The sequence below is a fragment of the Sus scrofa genome, chromosome 7 (assembly GCF_054392235.1).
Source record: "Sus scrofa isolate SSC_HxYL_T2T_F1_AM1 chromosome 7, Sscrofa_HxYL_maternal_Yorkshire_Landrace_v2.0, whole genome shotgun sequence".
Classification (NCBI taxonomy): Eukaryota; Metazoa; Chordata; class Mammalia; order Artiodactyla; family Suidae; genus Sus; species Sus scrofa.
The window spans coordinates 34,613,481-34,626,917 of record NC_139389.1 but is presented as its reverse complement, the minus strand read 5'-3'; the positions used below and the strand labels follow the sequence as shown (position 1 = coordinate 34,626,917).

Below are 13,437 nucleotides of genomic sequence, written 5' to 3'. Positions count from 1 at the left end.
AGCTCATGGCCATGCTGGATCCTTAGCCCACTGAGTGGCCAGGAATGGAACCTATCTCCTCATGGATACTAGTTGGGTTCCTTACTGCTGAGCCACAATGGGAACTCCTATCCCTGCTGTTTCTTGAATCTGATGTAGGGCCTTTGCTTGGCTGGTTTCCTCTGCTCGGGATGCACTTCTTCAGGATAGCCATTTTTATGACTTCCTCAATATCTTGATCTCCTCAACTACTTTTAAGGCATTGTTCAAATGACATTTTCTCAAAGACACCTACCCTGCAAGCCCCAAACCCCCATTTCTCAATTTCCAGGGACCTGTGCTCCTCCTTATCCTGCTCGAATTTCCCTCCAATAAACATCATCTTTTAGCTTATCGCATAATTTACCTCTTCTATGTATTGTTTGTGGTTTCTTCCCCCATTAGCATGGAAGCTTCACAAAGGGCAGGGATTCTGTCCTTCTTGTCTGGCACATAGTAGGTGGTCAATTGAATGATTTTCCCTTCTTTCAGCATCGTTTCACTCCCATTGCTTCTCAGAGTCAGTAATGATTCTGTTTCCAACAGTTAACTTGGACTCTTGCCGTCTTAGGAGCCTGTTTGTTAGAATTTGTCTCTCGGCATTTACCTTTATAATCATATCTCCTTTTTTGTCCTTTTTTTTTTTTCTTTTACCTGTTCTGTCTGCTAGGCTAATTTTAGGCAGATATATTTAATTTTCTGGTCTTCAAGTCTTCTCATACCCTTTCTTATCTTTGGTCCTTTCTGAGCTGTATTTCTATTTCTAGAAAATTTTTTTTTCTGTCCTAGTTTTCCGAGACTTTATTCTTCACAAGTTCCAGAAGTCTTGCTTTTCCCTGGAAATGTTTCCCACAAAAAATCTGGAGCACTGATTTCTACCCTCCGTCTACCTGTCACCTCCATCCATCCTTCAGGGAACCTTGAGCACTGTGATTTAGATTTGCCCTGCACTCAATGGTCTGCTGAAATGCTCTAAATTACTTAGTGCTACAAATCTGTGTATAGTCATTTGTTTATTTTATTTATTTATTTATCTATTTATTTATTTTGTCTTTTCTAGGGCCACACCCACAGCATATGGAGGTTCCCAGGTTGGGGTCTAATCGGAGTTGTAGCTGCCAGCCTACACCACAGTCACAGCAACGCCGGATCCGAGCTGTGTCTGTGACCTACACCACAGCTCGCAGCAACACCGGATCCTTAACCCACTGAGTGAGGCCAGGGATCGAACCCGCAACCTCATGGTTCATAGTCAGATTTGTTAACCACTGAGCCACGAGTGGAACTCCTGTTTATTTTCAATATACTTTTATATCTTCTATTTTAGAAAAATGCATAAATATTTGTGTATACATTTATATATGATGTATTTCACTATTTTCTGTTGTATCCTATTTTTACTAAAAGTAAGCAATTACTAGGTTTTTCTCTATTGAGTATCTAATTGTTTCATATTCTTATCTTTAACAGGTCATCGCTTTAGTGATGGATATATTTACAGATGTGGACATTTTCAAAGAAATAGTGGAGGCATCAACTCGAGGGATATCTGTATACATTCTGCTTGATGAATCCAACTTTAATCATTTCCTAACTATGACTGAGAAACAGGGCTGTCAAGTTCAACGTCTTAGAGTAAGAATTCTATGTTTTGTTATCTTTTTTTTCCCAAGTATTTTATTTCAGTCAAATTTCAGGCATAGTAAGCTATATTGCTCCAAATATATACCATGTATTGAAGGCGGTAATCACAGAAGGGTCCCCTTATACTTTTCCAAATGTGACTCCACAACCATCTTCATGATAGTTTTATATGATGCTTTTCTTGATGCTGAGGCACTTAAGCTTCTGAGTTAACTTTGCTGCCAGTCATAATTAATGCTTTCGTTGTGCATGCGCAACCTTGAAAGCCCTGGCTTGAGTGATTTTCTTCATTCAGTGGATGTTGCGTATCACAATCTGTTGGCATAGTATTTTCAGTCATGTTTATTACAAGAAGGGTGGGTTCTAATCTTAGTTATTTTGGCATCATGTTACTATAACCCGAAAGAGTCTTTTAGAATAAGACCCCAAGTGATTTATGCAATCACTCTCTGTAAATGTAAGTAATATCACCTGTTTATCTTAAAATATGTATTTTAAGAGGCTATTTTCTTTGAGTATTTCTCCTTTGGGTGGTGTTTTGATATATACTTTTCACTGTTTTGGTTGTTGTTATGCGCTTTTTTTAAAAATAATTTCACGTATACTTTTTCGGTTACTAAGCTTTTATGTAGTCATATATTTTACTTTGCAAAATATTCCCCTTCTAGCCGTAATTTTTACTTTATTATTTACATATGATTCTAGAATATTCGAGTGCGGACAGTAAAAGGCCAAGATTATCTTTCCAAAACAGGAGCAAAATTTCATGGAAAATTGGAACAGAAATTTCTGTTAATTGACTGCCAGAAAGTTATGTATGGTTCCTACAGGTAAGATCATTGTATTTACCTTCAGCATTATCAATCATTTATATAATTTATTAGTTTCAAATTTTAACGCAATCTGCTTGGTCATTTCTTAAAAATAAAAGAAGAACCCTTGCATGGAAGCTTGGAGACTTGAGTTTCAGTTCTGGTTGTGCCTCTAAAGAAGTCGTTGGGCAAATCACCTAGCATCCACGGGCTTCAAAATGAGGGAGCTGACTAATATCTCAGATTTCCTACAGCTCTATAAGGCTAAAAGCATTTTTGTTCCTTACAAAAACAGTATGAACCATCTTAATTGCTCATAAAAAATAGAAACTGTTGACACCTCGGAGAATCTGTCTAAAGGATTGCTCTTATTTTAGTACTATTAAGAATTTGATGAATATCATAATGTCATCATAAGACTACTGAAAAAAATCATTTGAGTCTGGCTACTAAAAATGCCATGGTAGACAGTAAACAAGGCTATTCAGCCCCAGATGTGCTATCTGGCGTCTTTCTAGGCTTTCACTGGTGGAACGCATCTACTCTGTTCTAGCTTGGCTTTTAAGTTGCATTCCTGGGCCTTACAACTTATCTGCAAGGCAGTTGTTCTTATCTACATTTTATAAATGATGAAACTGAAGTTCCAGAAGGTTCAGTAGCTTGTCTAAAACTTCAGAGCTAAGGGCTAAAAGGCGATTCAGGACCGGCAACGTCCAGAATATAAGTGCTGCTCTAAAACTTTCATCATTTCGGGGCATAAGTCCTGAATGGAGTCCATAGTAAGGCTGTATCAGCAGGCAGATAAAAACACCCACACACATGCGAAGTGCTAGGTCACCAGAGCATATGTCTCACAATTAAAGACCTCGAGAAGAAGCCAGAAGAGCTGTGCATCTCAACAAGACAATGTGAAGGGAAATTTTGCCTTTCCTCTTAAGAACTTAAAAGGTCCAAGAAAAGGAGGCAGCATGTTGAAGGGATGGACATGGACAAGCTACTGAACTTGGTTGCACTTTAGTTTCTTCCTGCATAAAAGGATGATAATCATAGAACCTACCTTGTGCTGTTGTGACAATTCAATGAGTTAATGCATCCAAAGCCCCTAATGTGAACTATTATTTTAGGCCTGTTATAACTGTGAATATCTACTAACTTTTCCTTTTTTAAGGCTCAGGGACCCTTTTTTTGAAAATCCTCTTTGGAACTTTAAAGGAAAACTTGTTAAGAGCAGAAATTACAGCTAATGCTTAAAATTAATGAATTCTTTTAAAGAGTCATTATATGGGTATCTATTTGTTCAGACCCACTTGATTTTAGAGGGATTTTAATTGAAATTTTAATTAAAATGTGAGTTCACTTGGCTTAAAGAATGGTGTTTAGTCTCATCATAATGAGTGCTTTCTATTTTTATTATTTAACTCAGCTTTGAAATTACCTTCAACAATAAATTAATGTCAGCTTTGTCTTACTAGGTATTAATAAGTGCTATCTGTTGAGATGACTATAGCTGAGCTACTTTAACTGATGTTGGGAAAAACAAACAGCCCACACATCTATACATGTAACAGAAATTTTATCTTTCTATCTATATCATAAGCCAGAGGCAAAATTTAAGTTACTATTTCTGGAGGTGACTATGGAATGCCTAGGACCACAGATTATTAAGATTCATCAAAATTATTATTTAATGACTATTATTTCATATTAATTTTAAATATACTTCTTTAAAATAATTGATGAGCATCAGCTCTTGTCATTTTTGTTTTTTTCTGACTAATCATCATGGACCTTTTTATTGTTAACAAATATCATAATAGGATCTGGTAGAACAGTTATGAACCAGTATTTGTAGAAACTGGTTAAAATGTTACTTCCTTTTGATTAAAAACAGCCTTTGTCTCTCATATCCTGGTATTGCCATTGGGTTCCTTGTTAGGCAAATCCAGAATGCCACCTTCTTTAATTCAAATTTCTTTGCCATAAAATGTCTTTGCATTCTAAAGTCCCAGCATTTCTAGAGAGATCTGGCATATGTACTTACATCATGAGGGCAGTTTTATCAGGAAACACCAACAGGTGTTTTGCCACATCATGGTAACTGACAATGAGGAGATAAAAAAACATATATACTTTTTCTGATCAATGTGTGTAAATCACATTTTGAATTGGATACCCTCCTTTGAAATTGTCATATGAAAACCAGGAAGATATTTAGTAAAGTATCATCCACGCATTGGACTAAGAGAGAATTTTATGGGTTTTTTTGATCTTGTGATCGCTGCTTTGTCTGCAAGATTTCCACTAGTTCATCAATCTGTTATATAGTTTCTGACATCAACTTAATATAATTTGTTTTCTCTGCTCAGCCGAAGCATGGCCATTATTGCTTCCTTCCTTTTTACATAAGTTTCTTCTCCCACACAAATTGTTCTCCCACACTTTTCAAGTCTGAACTTCTGGGCATCTAATCTCTGTCAAAATACTGCTTAATTCTTACTGTCACTGAGGATTTTCTCACATTTGACAGCTGATTATTCATTCCTTACTTGCTGTTTCTAACAAGTTTTATATTCCTGTCTTCGGTTGGATAGAAAATTCCCCTAATGATTCATGCTTGTACCATTTCTTTTAAGTTGTCCTGGTGGCCCACACATCTGTACATGAAGAGAACTTAGGAATTTCTCATACTGTGCATTGAGGCAGCATACCAGATAACATTAATCAGAATAAAAAGGTTAAGTCCTACCCTGTTTAAAACATTTTATGTAGTTAGATTATTGCTCTGCACATTCTTTTATGAGTTCCGTTTGCTTTTATTATTGTCTTCCCTGTGTAAACAGTAAGCTCCTTTGCCCTGGAGAATGTCTTTGTCTCCCTTTTCTTTTGTATTAGCCCGCATTATATCATGGGCAATTTTTGAGACATAGCAATTTAGCAGTGGCGTTTTCAACCTAGTAACTTTGTATATAACATTTTCTAAAAGAAAATTTTAAATGATATTTGAAACCTCAAGATAACTGTCACCTCTAAACTAGAGATTCGAAGTTCCATAAATTACGATAAAGTAGTTACAAACTTCAGTTTCCTAGTAGTTGTATTCTCTGTGAAAAGATCTTAATTGGCAATCTGACTGGCACGGATTGGAGGAATTTACTGTGTACACTGAGTTAAGTTTCGGATGCCTTTTAGGGGCTGGAGACTGCTGCCCCAAAATTCTGTCTCTGTTTACAGCCCCTGGCACCCTAAACTTCATTCACCTGTAAGCCACAGAGATGAAATACCTGCGGTAGCACAAACTTGCATCATGACATATTAGGACCATAAGGAATGGTAGTGAGTGTGCATCTGTCTCCTCACTCTGGCCGGGAGGAAACGGAAGTCCAAGCTCCTGTGGAGTAGACAGCTCAGTGGAGGCCAGGCCTCTCAACTTTTCCTCTGGCACCAGCATGACTGCACCCTGCCAGGGTGCTGTATATGAAATACAATGTCATATTTTACTCCACAATCTCTTAGTAGACAGAGATGCAAAATGCATACCAGGCTTTTCTTTGTACTTCTGGAAATTATGGCTGGATTCACAGCTAGGACTTGAGTTGCTTTATTATTTAAAATAGGAATATGGCAAAGGGACATGCATTGCAAGCATACCATGATTGAAGACGTTCTAAATGATGGTAGCTAAGGAAAAAACCACAAATACTCTCTTATCAACATTAAACAGCACTTTTTTTTTTTCCTTAGTCGAGCTATGTGTGGTCAGCAAAATTGCAGTTTGCCAATTTTGATTTCTTTCTTTCCAGCTACATGTGGTCATTTGAAAAAGCTCACCTCAGCATGGTCCAGCTAATCACAGGACAACTTGTCGAGTCCTTTGATGAAGAATTTAGGACGCTCTATGCCAGGTCCTGTGTCCCCAGCTCCTTCGCTCAGGAGGAGGCAGCGCGGGTGAAGCGCGGCAAAGCCTTCTGGGAGAACGGCACGTACCAGCGTTCCGTGTCTTCCTTCGCTTCCGTTTCCAGCCAAAGAAACCTTTTCGGTAGACAAGACAAAATTCATCACCTAGAGTCTAGTTACTTCAAAAACAGAGGGATGTATCCTCTCAACGAACACGACAAGTATAACATAAGAAATCTTGGCTACAAGCCTCATTTTGTTCCCAACTTTAACGGGCCGAATCCAGTCCGTCCGCTTCACCCCAGCCAGATGAATGCAAACTGGAAGAGGCACAGCTATGCTGGGGAACAGCCAGAAACAGCACCGTACCTGCTGCTCAACCGAGCCCTGAATCGAACCGTCAATGCTCCTGGTCATTGGAAAAGGCCTTCGGATAGTCTCAGTGTGACGTCCTCGTCACGGGGAGGCTACGCGGGCCGCCAGAACACACCTGCCCAGAGTTTTGCCGACCGACTTGCCCAGAGGAAAACAACGAATCTTGCAGAAAGGAATTCCAACGTGCGGAGGTCTTTTAACGGGACAGATAATCACATCCGCTTTTTGCAACAACGCATGCCAACCCTTGAACACACCACAAAGTCGTTCTTGCGTAACTGGAGAATTGAATCCTACTTAAATGATCATTCAGAAGCTGCACCTGATTCGAACGGATCAGCCCTGGGTGACCGGTTCGAGGGCTACGATGGGCCTGAGAATGTGAAAGCCAGTGCTCTTTATAATCACTCTCGGCTTCGTTCCTCTCTTGTGTTTAAACCGACTTTACCTGAGCAGCAGGAAGTAAATAGTTGTACAACTGATTCCTCAAACTCAACTGTCATTGGTTCCCAGGGAAGCGACACGCCTAAAAAGGTCATAGATGCCCCAACAGGGGCGCAGCATCAGACAGACAAACCCTCGCAGGAGTTGACTCCCAGAGTGCCGTTGCAGTCAGAGGCACCAAAAATGCATACCTTGCAGATTCCAGAAAGCCACCCAGCAGCCTTGCACCCAAATACAAATGGTCCTACAGAGTCAAACAACTATTTATATACAACCTTATGTGTAAATAAGCAGACAGAAAACCTAAAGAATCAACAAAATGAAAATCTGCTGAAAAGGCGAAGTTTCCCGTTCTTTGACCACTCAAAAGCCAATTTAGATCATGGAAATAGTAAACATTATGTGTACAGTACACTTACCAGGAATCGAGGTAGACAACCAGAAAAACCCAAAGAGGACTTGCTAAAAAGTTCTAAAAGTATGCACAATGTGACCCGTGGTGTGGAAGAGGAAGAAGAGGACGTTGTTAAGAGAGAACCTCCAAGTGCAACTACTACTAAGTCCATTTCCATTGCTGCTTTGCTTGATGTGAATAAAGAAGAACCCAACAGGGAACTCACTCCCAAGAAGGAAGTGAAGGGTTCCCCAAGCTTTTTGAAAAAGGGATCTCAGAAGTTAAGGTCATTACTTAGCCTTGCCCCAGAAAAGAAAGAAAATCTGTCCAAAAATAAAGCACCTGCCTTCTATAGAATGTGTAGTAGTTCTGACACTTTAGTCTCTGAGGCCGAAGAGAATCAAAAACAAAAGAAATCAGAACCTAAAATTGATTCATCTCCTAGAAGAAAGTGTTCTTCTTCATCCAACTCTCAAGGCAGCATCCACAAGAGTAAGGAAGATGTAGCAGTTCCTTCATCTCAGGGGGTGCAATCGCCATCTGATGAAAATAGCCAAGTCATGCCTTCTTCCAGTCCAGTTGAAAGCAAATTCTTAGAAAGAGCAGGAGATGCTTCTGCACCAAGATTCAACACCGAGCAGATCCAATACCAAGATTCAAAGGAAATTCAAGCCGTCGTCCCTGAAAGAAAACCAGCTTCTCCAAGACGAAAGCCCAATGATGAGCTTCTAAGAACTCATTCAATTGATCGGCGCGTTTATAGTCGTTTTGAGCCATTTTGTAAGATTGAAAGTTCTATTCAGCCAACCAGCAGTAAGCCAAATACCAGTACACACCGCCCAGAAATAAAATCCACAACTGTGGGCAATAGTTATGGGAGGTCCAGCCCGATGCTTAATTACAACACTGGTGTTTACCACTCATATCAGCCAAATGAAAACAAGTTTCGAGGATTTATGCAAAAGTTTGGAAACTTCATACACAAAAATAAATGAAATACTGTAATTATGAAATAGATGTTAAAGTACAAAATGAATGTGACTATAAATATTTGTCCAAAAACCTTGTGGATGGTTTTTTTAAAATGCTAATAGATTTCAATGAGGGCAGAATTTTGGGTATGATGTATATGCCAGCTTACTGATGTACAGTAAAGTTATTATTCTGAGTGATAAAGTTATTTGTGCTTAATTACACTGTAGATGGAATATCTATAAGTACATGATTTTTAAATTGTGGTGGTAATACAGATGTAATGAAATTGTTTTCTTCAGACTGAAGATCTTCTTAAGTCTTAAATGGAAATTTTAGTGGAGAGATGGTATATGGATTTTAACCATTCATCACACACTCTTTCTTTATTAAAAAGGATCATAACATTCTCAGTGGTCCTTTATGTCTTTATGAGGTTTTCATATCTTCCAATTATGAGAAAATAGGACAAAGCCTTTGTGGTTTTTAATTACATTAAAATTCTACAGGATAACTTGTATTTTATTAACGTTTTATTAATTTTTCTTTGGAACTGGTTGGGCAACAACAGTGCAATTTAAACCACATAGCTCAGCACATTTTTTATTTTTCCAGAGGCAGACACAAAATATCAGCCTCAGGTACTTAATACCAGCCTCGGGTAGTTCAAGTACACCATAGAAATTTATTTTCAGGTTGTGCTTATTTTCACTCTGGACCAAGGGAACCTGTACTCCACTCACCCATCAGCTGCTGATCTTTTATAGTCATTCCTTCCTTCAAACTTATGGCAAGTCAACAGGAATTCGGAAAACCTGAATTATTTCTCTTCTTTTTCTAATATAAGGAAGCTTTTAGAAACATAAATCTCTGTGTAAATTTTTATCTTGGATTAGTATGACAATGCTTAGGTGTTTTGCTTGCAAAAGTCTTTGCTCTTTTTTATACTGTGACTGCCTAGTGTTTTCTTGAGAGTACCTTGATAAAACTGAAGAGAACTGGTACCTGGCCTAGCTCTTCCATGACCTTGGGCATGGTTGAAAGTTTTACATCTTTCTGTATCTGAATTTGATGATGATATACAATTCATAAGATACTTTCTGCCTTTCTTAGAGTAATGAAATTAAAAACTCCAAATCCATTACAGAGACTAACTTGGCTTTGCTTCATCCGCAAAGAACAAAATTCAAGAAACAGTGCATCATTTGCAAAGTGGAAAGTATTTCTATGGCACTTTAAATATATTATTTAACACCTTCTAAGTTGCCATATGGGGCAGCATGTTGTTTTAAAAAGTCAGGATTCAGTCAAATATTATCTTTGTCATTCTGAAATAATTAAAATAATGACATTAAAATATCTGTATCATTAAAATAATTTCCCATAGTATTTTAAAATCATAGTAAGAAATGTGACAGGATGAAACATGCCAGCAAAAAAGAAAAACTAACATTCGGAGCTAGAATCTGAAGTCCCCACAACAATATTTTGAGTACAATATTTTAAGTACCATTGTCTTCCTTATCTATAGGTGATAATTGAGAAACTGGGACTCAGAGAGGTAATGCTCCAATCCACACAACCAATAAGTAATGGTACTAAAGTGTCTGTAACACTGTTCCATCATATTACCTCCAAAATGTGTTCAACACTTGTCTCACCCACACTGCTGAGAATTAAATGAGAGAATATTTATATTTCCTGAGTCAACACCAATCAACCCAAAAGGTTTAGTTGAATTCTACCAGACAACAAAGGACAGGCAGAGGTTAAAATAATCTTAGTAGGTGAGTTTACTCTCTGAATGTAACCTGGGAGGCCAGTTTTAATTCCTAGGCAGCTATTTTGATCTCCTTCCGGTTGACCACTGATGATGAGAGGAAGGGGAAAGAAACGGGAAGTGAACCTGCCTGTAACCTGCCTTCAGGGTAGAGAAAGTCTTCGGCTAGGTCAGAAACTAGGCAGGGAGTGGAACCAAATGTTAAATTCATTGTCTCAATAAATATTCATCATCACCCCTGCCATTAGTACCTCCTTTTGGCAAATGAGATAACTAAGCCTCAGAGAAGTTATATTGCTTTCCAAGATCTACACGGCTCCTAATTGGTAGAACTGGGATTTAAACACAAAGCCTGTATTTTTAATACTTTACCACCCCATACCTTGCTGCCTTCTACTCCACTATGCTTGAAGAATCTTCTTTGAAAGTAGTTATCTTTTTCTTTTGCTATCTTGTTAACAGTTGTAGAAATGTATAAATAACTAGAGCAACAACATTTTATACACCTAAATCCAGACTAGAGTACTCAGTGTCATGTAATTCATAAAAGTGAGTTGTAAACTCCCATTGTAACATAGGGAATTTCCAAGTACTACAGCCTGGGATTTTCCAAGTATTACAGCATGGGATTAACTATTACTGAGTGTTAACAGTTTGGAAAATTTACAAATTTCCTAAAACTGTGATAACATAAAAATACAAAATAAGAGGGAAAAGTCATTTGTCATGAGAAAGGTAGTCAAGAAGATGTACAAAAAACCTTGATTTTTTAAAAAATGTCCTTTGGAATGAATATTACCTTATAATCAAATAAGGAATTCAGTTGCACTAAGAAAATGTTTCTGATTGTTAGTGTGTTAAATTTTAGAGTCACCTGGAAATTGTATGATCTTCATAGATTAGTACCAGATTATTCAAAAGCATTAGAATTGAGGTCTAATAAGTGAGAGAGATTTTTCACTTTGCTCTTAGGAAAAGTCATATCTGTGATTCTGCGCCATAGTCCTTTATCCGTTTAAGGCAGAACCTGGAGTTAACCAAAGCAGACTGACTTTAATATTACCCATCCTTTGTTACTGTTAGATGGGGCATCTTTCAGAGCTTAGGGGATAATGGGCTAATTGTCATTAGACAGCTCTGAAATTGGAAGTTCTGAAATTTACAGCAGTGCAACTGAAATTGCATAAAGCTGAAATTACATAAAGACTAGAGTTTTAATCATGTTTAATTATATGCAAAAGCCTGTTCCCTTTTTGTACAACAGCTGCCATCATTTCTGGAAACACAGATAGCTTTTAAGTAGTTCCTGAGTTCCTCCTCTCCCTGGTAGAGTTGGAAGCACAGGCCTTCATTTCACCCACCTGTGATGGGTAGCTTGGGCTTTTTCACAGAAGATTTAGTCCCCTCTGCCTTTTTTCTTTGATTATTTTCCTTCTGTTTTTTTCTCAAAAAATATCCGTATGTCAGTACATATATGCAGTAACTTTCCAAAGTTTCTGAGGCTGAAAAACTCCCCAGGCAAGCACCCCATGAGCAAGCACTGAATGCTTCAGATAATCTACTTGGAGTTTTGAGTTTTCCAAAAATACTCCCAGACTTCGTGGATATAATAATTTCAAGCACTATATTTTCTTTTACTCCCCATGTTAATATCAGTGGAAAGATAATGTCACTTAGAGATACTTTCGTATTAAAGTTTGGTTAGGCCATTTTTTCCCTCTACATAGCATATTGGTTTGTAAGCAGAAACTCAAGAAATTAGGTACAATCTGAAATGAAAGTAGCTCTTGGCAGATCATTTCAGAATAGTTTAAGTGGCTGTATCCTGAATACATTGGTATCCTTCTGTTTCAAGGACTGGGATTAGCCAAAATCCCGACTTGTATTGAGGTCTGAGTATATGATGGCCCTCTACATTTGTGGAAGCAAATTATTTAATCAAGAGGGCGTCTAGTGTGATCCAGAGGACAAGGAGGAAAGTTGAACTATGGCTGTCCTCAACGAAAACCTTCCTCAAGACCATCCAGTTATTCCACTGGTGCTTGTCTATTACTATTCCGCAGATGTTTGTCTTCTGTGAATATCTGTGGATTCTTAATGTGCCTAAGGTTGAAGGGTGTAAAAGTAGAATCATTGTCTCGTGTAATGTGTGACATACATGTGATGCTGTTAAAAAAAAAAAAAGTTTATCAAAATGTTCATTTTGGTTCTAGAATATTTCAAAAAGAAAAAGATGAAATTATACACCAAAGAGAGTCAACTTTTTATACATAAGCAATGCTAGCAAATAAATATACTTCCAAATTAACTTTTGTTAAATCTGATAAATGGATATTAAATAATTTTGTACAAAATCAGTATGTCATAAGTTGTTTATTTTTTATCCTTATACCCTGGATTTCTCTACGGAAGCCGTTTTTCACTTATTATGTCATGAATTTAGATTTTTACACATTTTAAAATATTTCTCAAAGAATTTTGAAATCTCTTAAACAAAATCTTTTATTTTAACAATTCTATTTCATATAATAATTTATCCATTTTGATATCCAATGACAAAACTCTTCTCTTTACAATATCATTACACATTCTCTTTATTTCTATTTCTACTAGAATATAGTTGTTATTTTAAATAACTTGAGGCTTTGAGGAGTCCCTTGGTGGCCTAGTGTTTAAGGATCTGGCATTGTCACTTCTGTGGCTCAGATTTGATCACTGGCCCAGGAACTTCTGCATGCCACAGGCACAGCCAGTAAACAAATACATGTTAAATAAATAAATAGTGACTTTGAAAAATAGAAAATGTTTTGTTAAAATATTGATAGCTGACCTTGGTAGAATTTTATACCATTTAGTTTGAGCAAAATATTCTAAAAATGCATTTGTACTACATCAATTAATGACATTAATCAACCTAGAGTCTGAAGTTTACTTAAAACTCAAAATACATTTTCCTTAGGAAAAAAAAGTCCCTAATATTAGAGATTAAGATGAAGTTAAAAATTGTGTATGGGAAATTAAATAATGACTCTTTCTTTTCTTCTTTCTTTCTGCCTTTCTTTCTTTCTGCCACATCCACAGCATATGGGGGTTTCTGAGCTAGG

The 13,437-nt window shown here is 37.3% G+C and overlaps 1 protein-coding gene across 2 annotated transcripts in view; it reads left to right on the top strand.

Moving 5' to 3' along the window:
- The window catches only part of FAM83B (family with sequence similarity 83 member B), an 83,778-nt gene extending 71,091 nt beyond the window's left edge, over nt 1-12,687 (top strand). For both annotated transcript variants that reach the window (XM_084966903.1, XM_001927561.6), the window contains exons 3-5: nt 1,489-1,653; nt 2,368-2,492; nt 6,275-12,687. In XM_084966903.1, the coding sequence (XP_084823029.1) occupies nt 1,489-1,653; nt 2,368-2,492; nt 6,275-8,576 (2,592 nt within the window). In that variant the 3' untranslated portion in view covers nt 8,577-12,687. The remainder of the gene's footprint in view (nt 1-1,488; nt 1,654-2,367; nt 2,493-6,274) is intronic.
- Nucleotides 12,688-13,437: the final 750 nt, after the last annotated feature.